This window comes from Malaclemys terrapin, chromosome 24 (genome assembly GCF_027887155.1).
Source record: "Malaclemys terrapin pileata isolate rMalTer1 chromosome 24, rMalTer1.hap1, whole genome shotgun sequence".
In the NCBI taxonomy this organism is placed as follows: domain Eukaryota; kingdom Metazoa; phylum Chordata; order Testudines; family Emydidae; genus Malaclemys; species Malaclemys terrapin.
This window is the reverse complement of record NC_071528.1, coordinates 1578540-1593255: the sequence shown is the minus strand read 5'-3', so window position 1 is coordinate 1593255 and position 14716 is coordinate 1578540. Positions and strand designations below refer to the sequence as shown.

At 44.4% G+C, this 14716-nt stretch overlaps 1 protein-coding gene across 2 annotated transcripts; it reads right to left on the bottom strand.

The window, feature by feature from the left end:
- Positions 1-4064: 4064 nt before the first annotated feature.
- LOC128828563 (kelch-like protein 23) lies at positions 4065-12180 on the bottom strand. Of its 2 annotated transcripts, XM_054013299.1 has the most exons (4): positions 10928-12180; positions 9458-9869; positions 5963-6164; positions 4065-5714 (listed from the first exon to the last, which is right to left on the bottom strand). In XM_054013299.1, exons 1-4 carry the CDS (start codon positions 11847-11849, stop codon positions 5496-5498), a joined length of 1755 nt encoding a protein of 584 aa, XP_053869274.1. In that variant the 5' UTR covers positions 11850-12180; the 3' UTR covers positions 4065-5495. The 2 variants fall into 2 exon arrangements, with proteins under 2 accessions (XP_053869274.1, XP_053869275.1); XM_054013300.1 differs by having other exon boundaries at positions 4065-6164.
- Between the last annotated feature and the right edge of the window lie 2536 nt (positions 12181-14716).

The window sequence follows — 14716 nt, the reverse complement described above, 5'->3', positions numbered from 1 at the left end:
AGTGTGAACCTCTACACAGACTTCAGGACAGCCCTAATTTGTGCCCCTGGTTCAGTGTCCCCCATAGAGTTTTGCAGGGGTGCAGAATCACCAGGGCACATTTGGTCATGTCCCCTACCAGAAGTGGGTTTCAGACATGGCTGTTTGCAGACCAAGTACAGGCAACCAGAAAGTGCACCTGCCATCACTGATGCAGGGTCCAGGAGAGTAAGGGAAGGGAGGGATGCTTTGTGCACAAACCACCTTGCATCACATTGGGAGATTCATATATTCCAAGGCAAGAATGGACTGCTGTGGTCACCTAATCTGATCCCTGAGGATAACACAGGCCAGAGACCTGCCCCAACATACCCCTTTGAGCAGATCTTTCAGAAAAACGTCCAACCTTGATTTTAAAATGGTCAGTAATGGAGAATCCACCATAATTCCCTCAGGGGAGGGATAGCTCAGTGGTTTACCTCCTCATCTATTATTGGGAGTGGACTACATCCACCCTGATTGAATTGGCCCTGTCAACACTGGTTCTCCACTTGTGAAGTAACTCCCTGCTCTCCATGTGTCAGTATATAATGCCTGCATCTGTAACTTTCACTCTATGCATCCGAAGAAGTGAGGTTTTAACTCACGAAAGCTTATGCCCAAATAAATCTGTTAGTCTTTAAGGTGCCACCAGACTCCTTGTTGTTTTTGTAGATACAGACTAACACGGCTACCCCCTGATACTCAGTGGTTTGAGCATTGGCCTGTTAAACCCAGGGTTGTGAGCTCAATCCTTGAGGGGGCCACTTAGGGATGTGGGGCAAAAATCAGTATTTGGTCCTGCTAGTGAAGGCAGGGGGCTGGACCCAATGACCTTCCAGCTCTATGAGAGAGGTATATCTCAATATATTATTATGACCCTTGGTAAATTGTTCCAATGGTTAATTATCCTCACTGTCAAAAATGTACACTTCTTTCCATTCTGAATTTGTCGAGCTTCAGCTTCCAGCCACTAGATCATGTTATATCTTTCTTTGCTAGATTGAAGAGTCCATTAACAAATATTTATTCCCAACATAGAGAGTGTAATCATATCATCCCTTGACGTTCTCTTTGTTAACCTAAATACATTGAGCTCCTTGAATCTAGCACTGTAAGGCATGTTTTCTAATCCTTTAATCATTCTTGTGGCTCATGGGTGGTTTGTGAATCACCAGCTGGGGGAGGCTAGTCCCTTCCGCCCGAGACCCTGCCCCTTTCCGTGCTCCCCGCCGGAGCCCAGAGCCCCCCCACCACAGCCACCCACCCCAACCCCAGGCTAGCCCCCCTAGCCCTGGAGCACTGGGAGGGTGGGTGGCATATGGCCACAACTCCCCCACCCCCGCATCCCCAGAGTGCTGAGAGGCTGAAGCTCCCCCAGCTCTGGAGCACTGGGAGGATGTGTGACCACAGGCCCCCGCAGACCCGGAAGGGCGGGTGACATGTGGCAGCAGTCCCCTCAGCCCCAGAGCGCCGGGAGGGCAGGCATAGGTGCTGGAACTAGGGCTGCGGGGGGTACTTCAGCACCTCCTGGCTTGAAGTGGTTTCCATCATATACAGGGTCCACAGTTTGGTTCAATGGCTCCCAGCACCCCCACTATACAAATTGTTCCAGCAGCCCTGAGGGTGGGCGGGGTCACTACACAGCGGGACTGGAGCTGCCAGCGCACACCTAGCAGGAAGCAAGAGGGGGCTGGTGGCGGGTCATGAGCAGGGCCACACCTGGCTGTTTGGAGAGGCACAGCCTCCTCCAGCCTATGGTACCCACTGCCCATGTTATGGCTCTTCTCTGAACCCTCTCCAATTTACCAACATCCTTCTTCAATTGTGTACCCCAGAATTGGACAGAGTATTCCTGCAGTGCCAAATACAGAGATAAAATAACCACTTTACTCCTACTTGAGTTTCCTGTTTATGCATCCCAGGGTTGCATCATCTCTTTTGGCCACAGTGTCACTTTGAAAGCTCATGTTTAGCTGATTATTCATCATGACCCCCAAATCTTTTTTAATGTCACTGCTTCCCAGGATAGAGTCTCCCACCACATAAGTATGGCCTCCATTCTTTGTTTCTAAATGTATACATTTACACATAGCTGCATTATAAAGCGTATTGTTTGCTTGAGCCCAGTTTAACCAAGTGATCCAGATTGCTCTGAACCAGTGACCTGTCCTCTTCATTATTTACCACCCCCCAATTATTGTGTCATCTGCAAACGTCATCAGTGATGATTTTATGTTTTCTTCCAAGTCATTGATAAAAATGTAAAATAGAACAGGGACAAGAACTAATCCCTGGAGGTCCCAACTGGAAACACACCCACTTGATGACAATTCCCTATTTATCATTACATTTTGAGACCTATCCGTTCACTTGTTTTTAATGTGTTTTTAATGTATTTGCCATGTTAATTTTATATCATTCTAGTTTTTAATCAACATATCATGTGCTACCAAGTTAAACAGCTTACAGAAATCTAAATGCATTACGTCAACACTATTACCCGACTTGTAACCCCATCAAAAAAAGTATCAAGTTAGTTTGACAGGATCTATTTTCCATAAACCCATGTTGATTTGCATTAATTACATTACCCTCTATTCATTCTTTATGAATGGAGTCCCATATCAGCTGCTTCATGGGGGAATGTGAGTGTTGTAGTGTACATACCTATCTACTATTGCTTTGATGTGATGTTAAGAGAATTTAAAAGATTATTAAAAGCTTATTAAAACTTCCTGCCTCTTTCTTGCTTCCCAAGCACCTGCACAGCAGCGAAGTGTAAAACGAAAATCTTAGTTAAATGATAATGTATTAAAACTAAACCAGGCAGCCCTGCTCGTAAGTGAGCCATTGTAATATTCAGGAAAAGTGCAAACTAACAGAGAGACCAGTCAGTGCAATCTCATAGGTACTGGAATTGCCCATTGCCAGGGTATCCGTTCTCTTGACCCCATGGATGCATGGGGGTTGAGTGAACAGGCCCATGCACATTTCAATTCCAGAAGTGCATTGATGAGCCATCACTCACCTCCTCCCAGCATTGTCCAGTGGCTGCATTGGCTGTTGGACATGGTAGCATGAGGCAAGTCCTGGTGCTGGTGCAGGTGCTGGAGCCTTCTAGCATCTGTGCTTTTAATAGAATCATAGAATATCAGGATTGGAAGGGACAGGGCCGGCTCTAACTTTTTAGAGCGCCGCACCGGGCCACCGAACCCCCCGCTCAAGCGCCACACCGGGCCACCGAACCCCCCGCCCCCAGTGCCGGGCCGGGCCGCCCAAACCCCCGTGTCCCCCCAACGCCGCGCCGGGCCGCTGAAACCCCCGGAGCGCCGTGCCGCCCAAACCCCTGCCCCCCTGAGCACCGGGCCGGGCCGGCCAAACCCCCCGAGCACGGGGCCGGCCAAACTCCTGCCCTGCCCAAACCCCCAGAGCACTGGGCCGCACCGCCGAATCCCACCCCCATACTCCCCAGCGCCGCGTCACCGAAACATCCCCCGTGCTGCCCAGCCAAAAAAAAAAAAAAAAAAAAGAAAAAACCCTCGAGTGCCGCCCCGCTGAACAACAACAACAACAAAACACTGCGAGCGCCCCCTGCAACCCCAACATTGGCCGCCCCTTCTCAGGTGCCGCCCCAAGCACGTGCTTGGTCAGCTGGTGCCTGGAGCCGGCCCTGGGAAGGGACCTCAGGAGGTCATATAGACCTCCTGATCAAAGCAGGACCAATCCCCAACTAAATCAATCCAGCCAGGGCTTTGTCAAGCCAGGCCTTAAAAACCTCTAAGGAAGGAGATTCCACCACCTCCCTAGGGAACCCATTCCAGTGCTTCACCACCCTCCTAGTGAAAAAGTTTTTCTTTTCAGTGGATATAACGCAATTTGGGTCCCTTAGGTACAAATGGGGTCAATAAGACTCAACTATGTATCATGAATTGCTCATAATTGAACAGAAATCAATTGCAGAGCCAAGATAAGAACCACATTTTGATATCCACCCTCCAAACCATTGTTACATAGTTGAACTTTAAAAATAATAATACAAGATGTCAGACAACCATCTCAATCAGAATTTATTTAATCAAAGATTACTAGCCAAAGATTAATACAGCACAATTCAGAATACAGAAAGGAAGGTTTTGTTCTTTACCCAGCCAATCTGAAGTCTGCTTGCATTCACAGTCACATGCGTTGCTCTATGGCTAATTAATTTTCTATCCATCATAGCTCTAGATCATAATGTTTAACATTATAAATTATATCATTTGTAAGCTCTGACACTACCATCTTTGGAGTGTCTCTCTTAGGGAGCAGCTAGTGCACAAGCAAAGTGCAGGTAAATTTTCAAACATGACTAGGAATTAAGTCTTATTTCTCTCGTTATACATGTTGCGGACAGAGCTGGGCAAATAACTGATTTTTTGGTTTGGTGGTAGCTCCAATTTTTAAAAATCATGTTGAATTGACCCCAAAACAATTTTTTGATACTTTTGGCAAATTGAGAGGTTAAAAAAATCATTTGGCCTCAGACAAAACATTTCACTTTGATTTTGAGCATTTTTATAAAACTTTTTTAAAAATACAATTGAAGGAAATTTTGTAACAAAAAGTTATTTTTAATTAAAAAATTTAAATATTTTGTTTTGAAAATGTCAAAAGAAAATGTTTTGACTTGTTTGGAGTTTGTTAGCTTTGTTTTCAAAATGAAAACTTTGGTGAAACTAACACAAATTGTTGATATTACCTCACCCACCTTGTCTCACAAATTATTGAAACATTTCCGTGACACCAAATCATTTTTTGCAGAGAAACAGTTTCAGTCAGAAAATGTCACCCAGCTGTGAAGCAAGCAGCCTCATGCATAATAATAAACAGAAATGTTGCAGTGGGGAGGGACGATGTACCCATCCTGGGTGAAATCTTGGCCTCATTGTAGCTAACTGCAAAATTTCATTGACATCAATGGCCAGGATTTCATCCCCTGTCTGAGCACCATAAGATTAGAACAACGCAAAGTGAATGTGGCTCAACTCCTATTTGCTAGCCGATGGCCTCTTGTCATTTGTAGAACTATCTCCATAGCCATCAACAGCAGCTCTGAACAGGGTTCCCTAGGTGCTACCTAAAACCTGAGTGACACTTTACACATGGAGCTGAGTCAGCACAGAGGTGATGAGGGCACTGGCTTGAATAAAGAATCAGTTTAAATCCTACCATATGCTTGCTCTTTTCCTTCCAATATAATCAGGGCCCTGCCCAGGCTCCTTAGGAACCCAGAGGAGTGAAGCATGAAGTAGCTCAGGTCTGTATAGTCATGGCTCTGTTTGCATTTTAGGTACTGTCATCCCTATGGGCTGAAAAGAAAAGAATCAATTTTCAATGACTGAAATTTGGTTTTCTTTGGACAGATGCCTTCTACCTGCTGCTGCCTGGAGTGCTCTTCAGCATTTGAGAAGCTGCTGTCCTGTCATTTGGTAAAATCAAAATAACAAACAAAAAACCAACAGCCATGTTTCTGACTGACCCTGCAATGCTGTTATTCCTTCTGCTGCTACTGCGGAGGCCAAGTTAGCGAGTTTGCTAACAAATGTTTTCATGGAATCATGCTGACACCAGTGGAGATGTCTTGATAAAGAAAGGAGCAAATCTTCCATTGCCTGTAGGCTCCTTGAGGACAAAGGACACCAGCATTTGCCAAACTGAAAAAGACAAAATCAGGAGAGGAATAAATGATGTTTTCAAGAGTCTACAAGTTCTACAGACAATAAATATCAGCCCTTGTAAGTGTGAACACACTGGACTCCCTTTCTGTATGGTGACCTGGGTCCAGCCTTGCTTAAGTTCATGTGTCAAATCTTCGTATAGAGACACACCCATAAATAGGAACGGGGCAAGGGAGTTTGCTATCTACCACCTGACATGTGTCAGTGTAAGGGTCAAAGAGCACCATGTTGGGGACAGCCATGTTCCCCTTCCTCTGTCCCAGGAGATAAATTCGGCCATTCGCAGTGCTGCATCCCATGAAGAATTTCTGAGTCAGGCACTCCTCATCCACTTGGGTCCATTCATCTGTGTCCATATCAAAGCGAAAGGCTCCTCCTCCTATGGTGTAGAGTGCTCCATTCAGAGCTGTAACACAGAGGTCATACCTAGGAAGAAGGAAAACTGGTGATCTCAGGAGGACACAAAGAGAAAGGTCAGCACTCCCAGCATGCATCCAGTTTCCTCTAAATGGAAAACCATTGAACAATTTGTATAGATGCTGAGAATAACTCAGTTTGATGATGGTGAGTGAAGATCTCAGGCCCTCTCTGCAATATTCTTACTAATCAACTCTCTGCTTTACTTGCATCAGAAGTTAACTGAAATGTTGCTACTCTTTAGCTTTCAATAATAACCATCCACTTCGGGGAAAAATCACCTCCTTTAAATATCAGAGGTCAGACATGCATCTGACAAAGTGGGTATTCACCCACGAAAGCTTATGCTCCAATACTTCTGTTAGTCTAAAAGGTGCCACAGGACTCTTTGTCGCTTTTTACAGATCCAGACTAACACGGCTACCCCTCTGATACTTGACTCCTTTAAATAGTTATTAATCTTTCCTGGAACACTGTCAGGTAGTTTAGGGCCTGGGATTTAATAGCAATTGCCTATCTTTTCTTCTTTAATTCAATGAATACTGCTTTTATTTTGCATTTAAATATCCCCCTGCAGCCCCAAACAAGAGCGAAATGCTAGGGCAAGGGCACTAGATAGTGAAACTGACTAGAAACTGAGCAGTCTAGTGTCACTGTCCAAGTCCAGTGAAAGTAAAAAAGTAAACAATAGAAATAATGCCAGCCTTTGGTGATCATATTTTAAAGTGCGGTGATTGTCCAAAACAGCAACTTGGGGCTGTTTTTACAATCTTTCTCAATAGGTCTGCTCTTGGAATGAAATTCACTTGTGCAGAGGACAGCATGAGGCCTTCACACCAGTGCATCAGCTTTTTGCTGGCCCTGCACAGAGGTAAATTTCAACCTTTGTCATCAGATTAAAGGGGCACCTGAGCATAGAGAAAAAACTGCCTTTGTGATACCCTAGGGAGTGTTTCAGTTCTGCAGAACACCTTTCAGACTCAAGAATGCATCAAGGACATTTCAGAGGGTAGCTAATGGTCTAACCCAAGTTTTGATAATTGAAGACATACTAACATACCTAGATGACTTCATTTGTTCCCACAAAACATGGAAAAAACATCTGGTAGGAATGGAAAGGATCCTAAAGCTTTGTAAGGAGTCAGGTTTAAATTTTTGGGAAACAAGTATCAGTTTACAAGGAGTCACACCACCTTCCCAGGACATATAGTCAGTGAGGAGCCCCCACCTTGGAAACTGAATGTTACAAAGGTCTGGAAAATACTCCTTAGAGTACTCAAAAGAGACTCAAAAGAGCTCCGTCTATTTAATTTATAGGAGTACTTGTGGCACCTTAGAGACTAACAAATTTATTAGAGCATAAGCTTTCGTGGACTACAGCCCACTTCTTCGGATGCATCCGAAGAAGTGGGCTGTAGTCCACGAAAGCTTATGCTCTAATAAATTTGTTAGTCTCTAAGGTGCCACAAGTACTCCTGTTCTTCTTTTTGCGGATACAGACTAACACGGCTGTTACTCTGAAACCTATTTAATTTATGAAAGAGAAGGTGATTATGTGATTTAATTACAATCTAGCGAGGGCTTATACAAAGAGAAGACATCTGATACTAGATGGCTCTTTAGTCTAGCAGAAAGACATAAGATCCAATGGCTGGAAGTTGAAGTCAGCAACATTCTAACTGGAAATAAGATGCACATTTTTAATAGCGAGTGTAATTAACCATTGGAACAGATTAGCAAGGGATGTGGTCAATTCGCCTTCATTTGAAGCTTTTAAATGAAGACAAGATCAATCTTTCTATTAAATATGCTCTAATTCAATCACAAGCCATTGCCTGAAGTTAGCAAAGTTCTAACTGAAATAAGATGCCTACTTTAACAATGAATGAATAACCATTGGAACAAGTCAGTAAGGGGTGTTGTAAATCCTCCATTACTTCTAGTCTTTAAATCAGGATTGGCTGTCATTCTAAAAACTATGCTGTAGCTCAGCTAAAAGTTGCTGGATTAGATATGAGGAGGAGTGGTGAGGTTGTCTGGCCTATGCAATGCAGGAGGACAGACTACACGACCATAATGGTCCCTTCTGGCCATGAAATGTATGGACCCATGAATAGGAGGGGACATGTTTCACAGGATGGTGAATAGAGGATGTGGCCACAAGAGAATCTGTTAAAATACTGTCAAGGCAGCCAGTGAAATGTCTGAGGACCCTTGAACTAAATGCTATGCGATTCTTTACTTTGCAAATCTTTGTGATGTGATTTTCATCTTGGCATTGTCCCTTTTATATTGATTCTGACTCGCACTAATTTGAGAGCCAGACAACAATGGCCGGGGGGCTGAGCTGGAACTTCTACTACTGGTAGGTTTATCTCTAAATAGAGAAGTAAATAAACCCTCAGCAAACTGCATGCACTGTTCTGGGCAGAAGCAGGTGTGTCTGACTCATGCCCCCTCTTTCCTGCTCCCTCCACACATTTGTTTGTAACACTCACTTGAGCGTACACTTAATTTAACTCCAGATGCACCTTTAGGGCAGAGGTTGCCTCTTACTATAGGTTTGAGCTGCACCCTGCACATTGAGGCTTGATCTGAGTGCAGCCTCTGGAGTCACTGTAACAGAAATTCATAAATAAAATCAATCAATAATACCTAGTTCTTATATAGCACTTTTAATCTGCGAGTGCTTTACAAGGAGGTCAGAATAGTATGAACAATAATAAAGTTAATTCTGTCTTTTAAAAAGAGGAACAGTTGCGACCCTAGAAAATAGGGGCCAATCTAAGCGCTGCTGTGAACCTATCCTGGACATCACCTTATCCCTTCAAGAGATGGAACAGCTTGACGAGATACAGGTTACAAACAAAAAAAAGAAGAACAGGAGTACTTGTGGCACCTTAGAGACTAACAAATTTATTAGAGCATAAGCTTTCGTGGACTACAGCCCACTTCTTCGGATGCATATAGAATGGAACATATATTGAGGAGATATATATACACACATACAGAGAGCATGAACAGGTGGGAGTTGTCTTACCAACTCTGAGAGGCCAATTAATTAAGAGAAAAAAAAAAAAACTTTTGAAGTGATAATCAAGCTAGCCCAGTACAGACAGTTTGATAAGAAGTGTGAGAATAAAGGTTACAAACAGAAACCAGCATGATCAGATGGATCATACCAGACCAACCAGAGGAGAAATTCAGCGCAACTGAAGTCGGTAGGAGTTTTGCCATTGACTTCAATGAAAACCCCGTGAAATCTTTTTCAGGGAGTCACATCCCAGAGCAGAGTTCCTCACCTGGGAAGTGGTGAGAAGGAGATGACATCCCAAACATCCTTCTCCATGTCCAGTCTCTGCACTCCACCATACACATCTCCCTTTTCATCCAGGCCACAGACCACGTAAAGCCTGGTCCCCACACTGACTGCACCTGCTCTCTCCACAGGCTGAACCATGGGTCTCATGCTTTGCCATTGCGAGTCCATTAATGCCAGGCGCTCCACATCTGGGATTATGCCCTCATCTGTGCTCCCTCCAAGCACATACAGATAGAGCCCAGCCCCTACGGCACAATGGCTGTTGCGAGACTGCTTCATAGCAGGCCCTTCCAGCCAGTTGTTGTCCCAGCAATTATAGATCAACACCCAGTCCACGCTGTACCACACAAACTCATCTCGGAAATAACCTCCCGTCACAAAAAGGAAGTTCCCTGGGGATAGAATGGAAAGAACTGTCAGGCAGAGGCATCTCTCAGCCATCCTCATGCATATCCTGCTGCCCACTTCCCCTCAAGCAATTTGCACATTTAGGCTTCCTTCCTGCAGCCTGATCTGTGTGGAGTCCCTTGCACCTGAGCAAGTTCTCCTTGGAATCAATGGGGTTCCAGGTAGGTATGGGGTCTGCCCATGTAGATCAGAGTGCAGGACTGGAGTCTTAATCTCTCCTTCAGCTTCTAATATGGATGAGACATGAACAGTTTGCTGCAAATATTTGACACTCGGTATTTGAAATTTAGCTGCATTGCCTGCATTGTGATTGGTCATGTAAGTCAGATGGCCTTGTTTCTCTTCCCTGATAGGAGGAAGCTAACTCTGGAAAATAAGGTTTTCTATAGAGTACTAAGCTTAAAATGTGCATTCCACAGGTATTCATCCCATTACAACTTGATCACCCCAAAGCCATCACAAAATGGCTGCAAAGATAGACAGAGCTAATCTGCCCTTTAATTTGCACTAAACGTCACACCAGTTTACATTTGTTTCAGTATTTGCTCAGATGTGTCAGACTAACAGAATATAATAACTCTCCCATAAGAGTAATGCACTCAGTGTAACACAGTCAGGTCCGTGCAGTTAATTCTGAAGATCATCACTGTGACAAAGAGGGCTCTGGCCCTAAGAAGGAAGCTATACAATAGAGTTACTCTGCACAACTGATGTAAGTGGGAGTAGAGTCATAGCTTTAATGTTTATGCCCCATGATCATCACATTCAGAAAGAATGAATATTTCCTTTTTTCAGTCAAGTCCCCATACAAACCCCTTACAGCCAAGCCACCAGGACTAACAGGTCTTTGAACCAAAGAGAACTTTAGGTCTGAGTTAAGTCACTAACAGCACTGATGGTTTAATGGGGGGAGAATCTGAGCCCACCGCAATCAAGGCTCCAAACCCTGACTTCCTCTGAGTTTGCCCAGTTCTTGCTAGGTGCCACCTGCACTACTTGTTGCAAAGAGTTCTGAGTACACATGCATCTCAGAGAGAGTTACCTACTGCTGCCACTGCATACTGGATGAGGTTCCTGCGCTGCAGCGGGGAGCAAAGATGCCAGGTGCCAGATTTAGGTTGAAACTGAAATAATTCTTGCTGCTCCTTATCATGCTTCCCTCCCAGAATATATAGGGTCTCATAGCTCCTGCTGGTGCAAGGAGACAGCTCCATGTTCCTCCATCTGAGCGGAGGGCAGCTGTCTAACTTCTTTAGCAGCCTGGCAGAGGAATCCTTCTCTCCAGGGCTTTTGCTTTGTTTCACCAAGATATCAAGGAAGGAAAGACTCAGGAAGGTTACCCTGACCTGCCCCACCAAGTCCAAGAAGGCCTCCTCCCTAGATGCTGGGTCCTGCATTATCCATTTCATCACAGTATCAAAAACGACATCCTCTTGGGGAACAAAGAGGTCATTGTTTTGCAGGAGATGCAGCAACATTTCTTTGGGAAGCTTCTTAAATTCTTCCTGAGAAGTCACTTCCGTCCAGTGCGTGAGAGCCACGCTGAGAGCTGATGCATGAAGCTCTGGACAGGCAAAGCATTGGGCATAGGCCATCAGGCTCAGACAGTTGGAAACGTGCAGCTCCCTCTCCAGGAACTTCTCACACATCCTTTTCACTCTCTCAAACTGGAGGAAGTCGGCTGTTTCCAGCAGGCGGGTGACATTGTGCAGAGTTATGAGCACCTTGGCTGTGCGAGTGAACTCGAGAAGCGCTTGGAAAGTCTCTGCATCTACTCCTCTGATCACTATGTGGTGTTCAGAGCTCTCTCTAGTGCCCCCAAAAAACATGGCCTCAAAATAGCGACTGTGGAGAGATAATGCACCACGATTGACCTGGAAAAGTCTCTGTCCAATCTCAAGAATAGTGTCGGTAACTGGTTCTGCCCGAAGTCTCAGCCCTTCTGGTTCCTGCGCACAGTCCATGTTAGTTGTCAGCTGGAGGAGTTAAAATTAACTCAGCCCTTCAGCACCCTTTGCTCATGTGAGGCATCTGGAACTGTGACTTTGATAAATATGTGATATGCCAGCCTTGTCCTAAAAATAGACCATGCTTCCTAGGCTCCTGTCTGGCTCAGTCTTTCCCACTCTCCCTAAGCTTATTCTGCCACCACTTCGCTCCTCTCAGACCCCTCAGCAGCTGCAGCAGTACGGCTGTAAATCAATACTGAAGTTTAGTGGCTAGTTTATAAACATTAAGAGCAAGGGGTAATAAGCCCCTTCAGAGGGGTTGATGGATTTCAGAAGCCTGATGGTGAGTGAGTGGAAAAAAAACCTGCACACCCTAGACAAATTCCATAATTTAATAAGAAATACATACTTGGCAGTTACACAGTGGCTTTCATTCAAGATTTTACAAAATCCAGTTAACTAACCCTAACCAGTCTGTGTGTGTGGATAGGCAGCTGATCTCTACTCCCAAGGAAACTGAGGCACAGAGAGGGGAGGTGATTTGCCCTGGCCCCCAGGATAAATCTTAGATTTAGCAAGAGAGCCCAGAACTCCCAGCTCGTTTTCACCACAATGAGGTTAAATGGTTTGACTAAGCTACAGCTGAGGAATTAATTGTGTGTTTTTAAACCATCAGATCTCTCTGCAGTTCTGGGAAGCAGAGGAAGTTCAGAATGATGTGGGCTTCACAAAGTAAAACCAAAAGGAGCCAACCAGTTTTCTCAACTGCAGAAAGTCTGTTGTAAAACAAAACAGGAAATAAGTCATAACTCCCAGATCTTTCTCTAAATGAAGATCAATCTGCAACTTAATACTGGATAAACACAAGCAACCAACTAAACTGAGGCACAAATCTAGGTGCCCTGGAATGGATCCAGATCCCACCAACCCCACTCTACTTCTCACAGAGAACAGTGTGAATGTGCCCTCCCTCACTGTTCCCAATTAGCTAGGTCTTCACAGATGGGGGTATTTCCGCAAAGTGAATGTGGCTCAGAAAGCCAGCTGCAATAGAAAGTCCCCCTCTGTTCCTCTAGCTAAGGAGAAACTGTCTCCTAGCATGAGGTTCACAATAATGTTTCTTTAGCAGTTAAGAGCCCTTTTCTAAGGACCTTGGTACTAGGTCTCAACTATCTCCTACTCTGAACCTCACTCTAATCAATCTGACATTATGGATTTAAATGATGCTGGGTGCTCTGATGTAAGTCTGCCTCCAGATTTCTTACCAATCCTTGAAACTGAGCTCTGCGGGTGCACTGCAGAACTCATACCAGGCTACTACAGCTTGGAGAGACTGGGCTTCTGCACTTTAACATTGACACTATCCCTTTCTACCAACCCAACTCCTCATTAATAACACAAGGGCTGCCCCAGAGAGCAGTTGTAATTTGTCAGTCAATGTAAAGTGCATAAGCTCCCAGCTGATATGGTCAGATTCTAAAATAGGTGACCTGAGGTGGAATTGGCTGTTGCCAGTAGCACTGGCAAAGGCAATATTATTCTCTAGAAGCGCTCTGGGTCATCATATTGCTGGTCTATTAGTAGGTCCATCTAAATACTTATACTATAGCTCATCACCATGGTATCTGAGAGCCTTTCAAAAGAACCAGGTAGTTCTCCACACACTGATCCAACTTTCTTCATCTATCCATGTCAAGGGACAGGGTGGGATAGGTGTTATAGCTGATTGGAAAACATAATTTCTGTCCCATGGGAAATTCCAGTATTTCATCATGTTTTCATCCTCAATTGGGACAAAAAGTCAAACTATCAAAACTTTTAGCAGATCAAAAAGTTAAGAAAAAATTTGATTTGGCAATATCTGATTATTAAGAGTCAATATTAACTGGTGCCTGCTTGAGTTGCCCTGGTGTCTCCTAGGAGTGTGTAGTTCACCTGGCTCATGGTCCCATTCTTCTTTACAAGCCAAGGTCCCCTGCTAGACTAACTATCCCATGATGCACCATGACACACTGCAGCAGTTTAGACGGATATAAATTAACACTGAACCCCCCTGAAACTACGTTTTAATATTCCATTAGGAAAATGGATAGTTGTAGGCAAAATTGACATTTCTGGAAAAATCAACTTTTTCCACGGAAAACCACATTTTCCATCATTAAACAGAGCCAAGGTCATGGAGAAGCAGTGATCCTTATTCTTTCACTTAGTCCCACAAATGTAGAATGAAGATGGGGCAGAGGAAACCGGGAAAGTCTCATTTCTGGGAGTTCTCAGCAACTATAGGAACCATCCTTCCTCACTGACTTCCATTTCCAAATGGAGTGGTGGCCCCACAGCAGAGTCCATATGTACATCAGACTTGGTCTCCTTTCACCTTCCCTTCCACGCTCTCTGCTCGCAAACATCTCTATGCCTTCTTCACCACTGCCATATATGGTTGGCATGCTCTTCCAAGATCGATGCAGAGATGTGGCAGAGTTAAGGTTCTGGTGCACAGTCAGCAGGGGAGGTACCTGGTTGTTGTTGGAGAAGGTACGCATGCACTGTTAAGCTACTTAACTTTTCATTTCCTTGCTTTGGTAGGTTTGCATCACGTATGTTTCCAAAGTTTTGTGTGTGTATTAGTCTACATAAGGCTGTAGGACAGAACCAGTTTTGGGGGTTTTCTGCAGAAGCCCCAGTACATTGTGAGTTCTATAACATAGCATGTTATACACGTAAAACTCCTGTTAACTACTGAAAAGTACCACAATTACAGAAAAGAGCTTAAAAAAAAACAATTGGCACAGCTTTGATCAAGAACTAGCAAAAGCTTATAAAAACTAAAATCCAATGCCTTCATCATTTTATCCCTCTGTAAACAGCCTTTTAGTGGTACA

Bases quoted from the DNA above. Each gene is read 5' to 3' on its own strand.
- LOC128828563 (XM_054013299.1), bottom strand. From the start codon at position 11,849: ATGGACTGTGCGCAGGAACCAGAAGGGCTGAGACTTCGGGCAGAACCA. The intron at 9,870-10,927 runs GTAACTCTCTCT...TTCTATCCCCAG, and splicing joins GTATGCAGTGGCAGCAGTAG to GGAACTTCCTTTTTGTGACG. The intron at 6,165-9,457 runs GTGAGGAACTCT...CCTTCTTCCTAG, and splicing joins TCCTTCTCACCACTTCCCAG to GTATGACCTCTGTGTTACAG.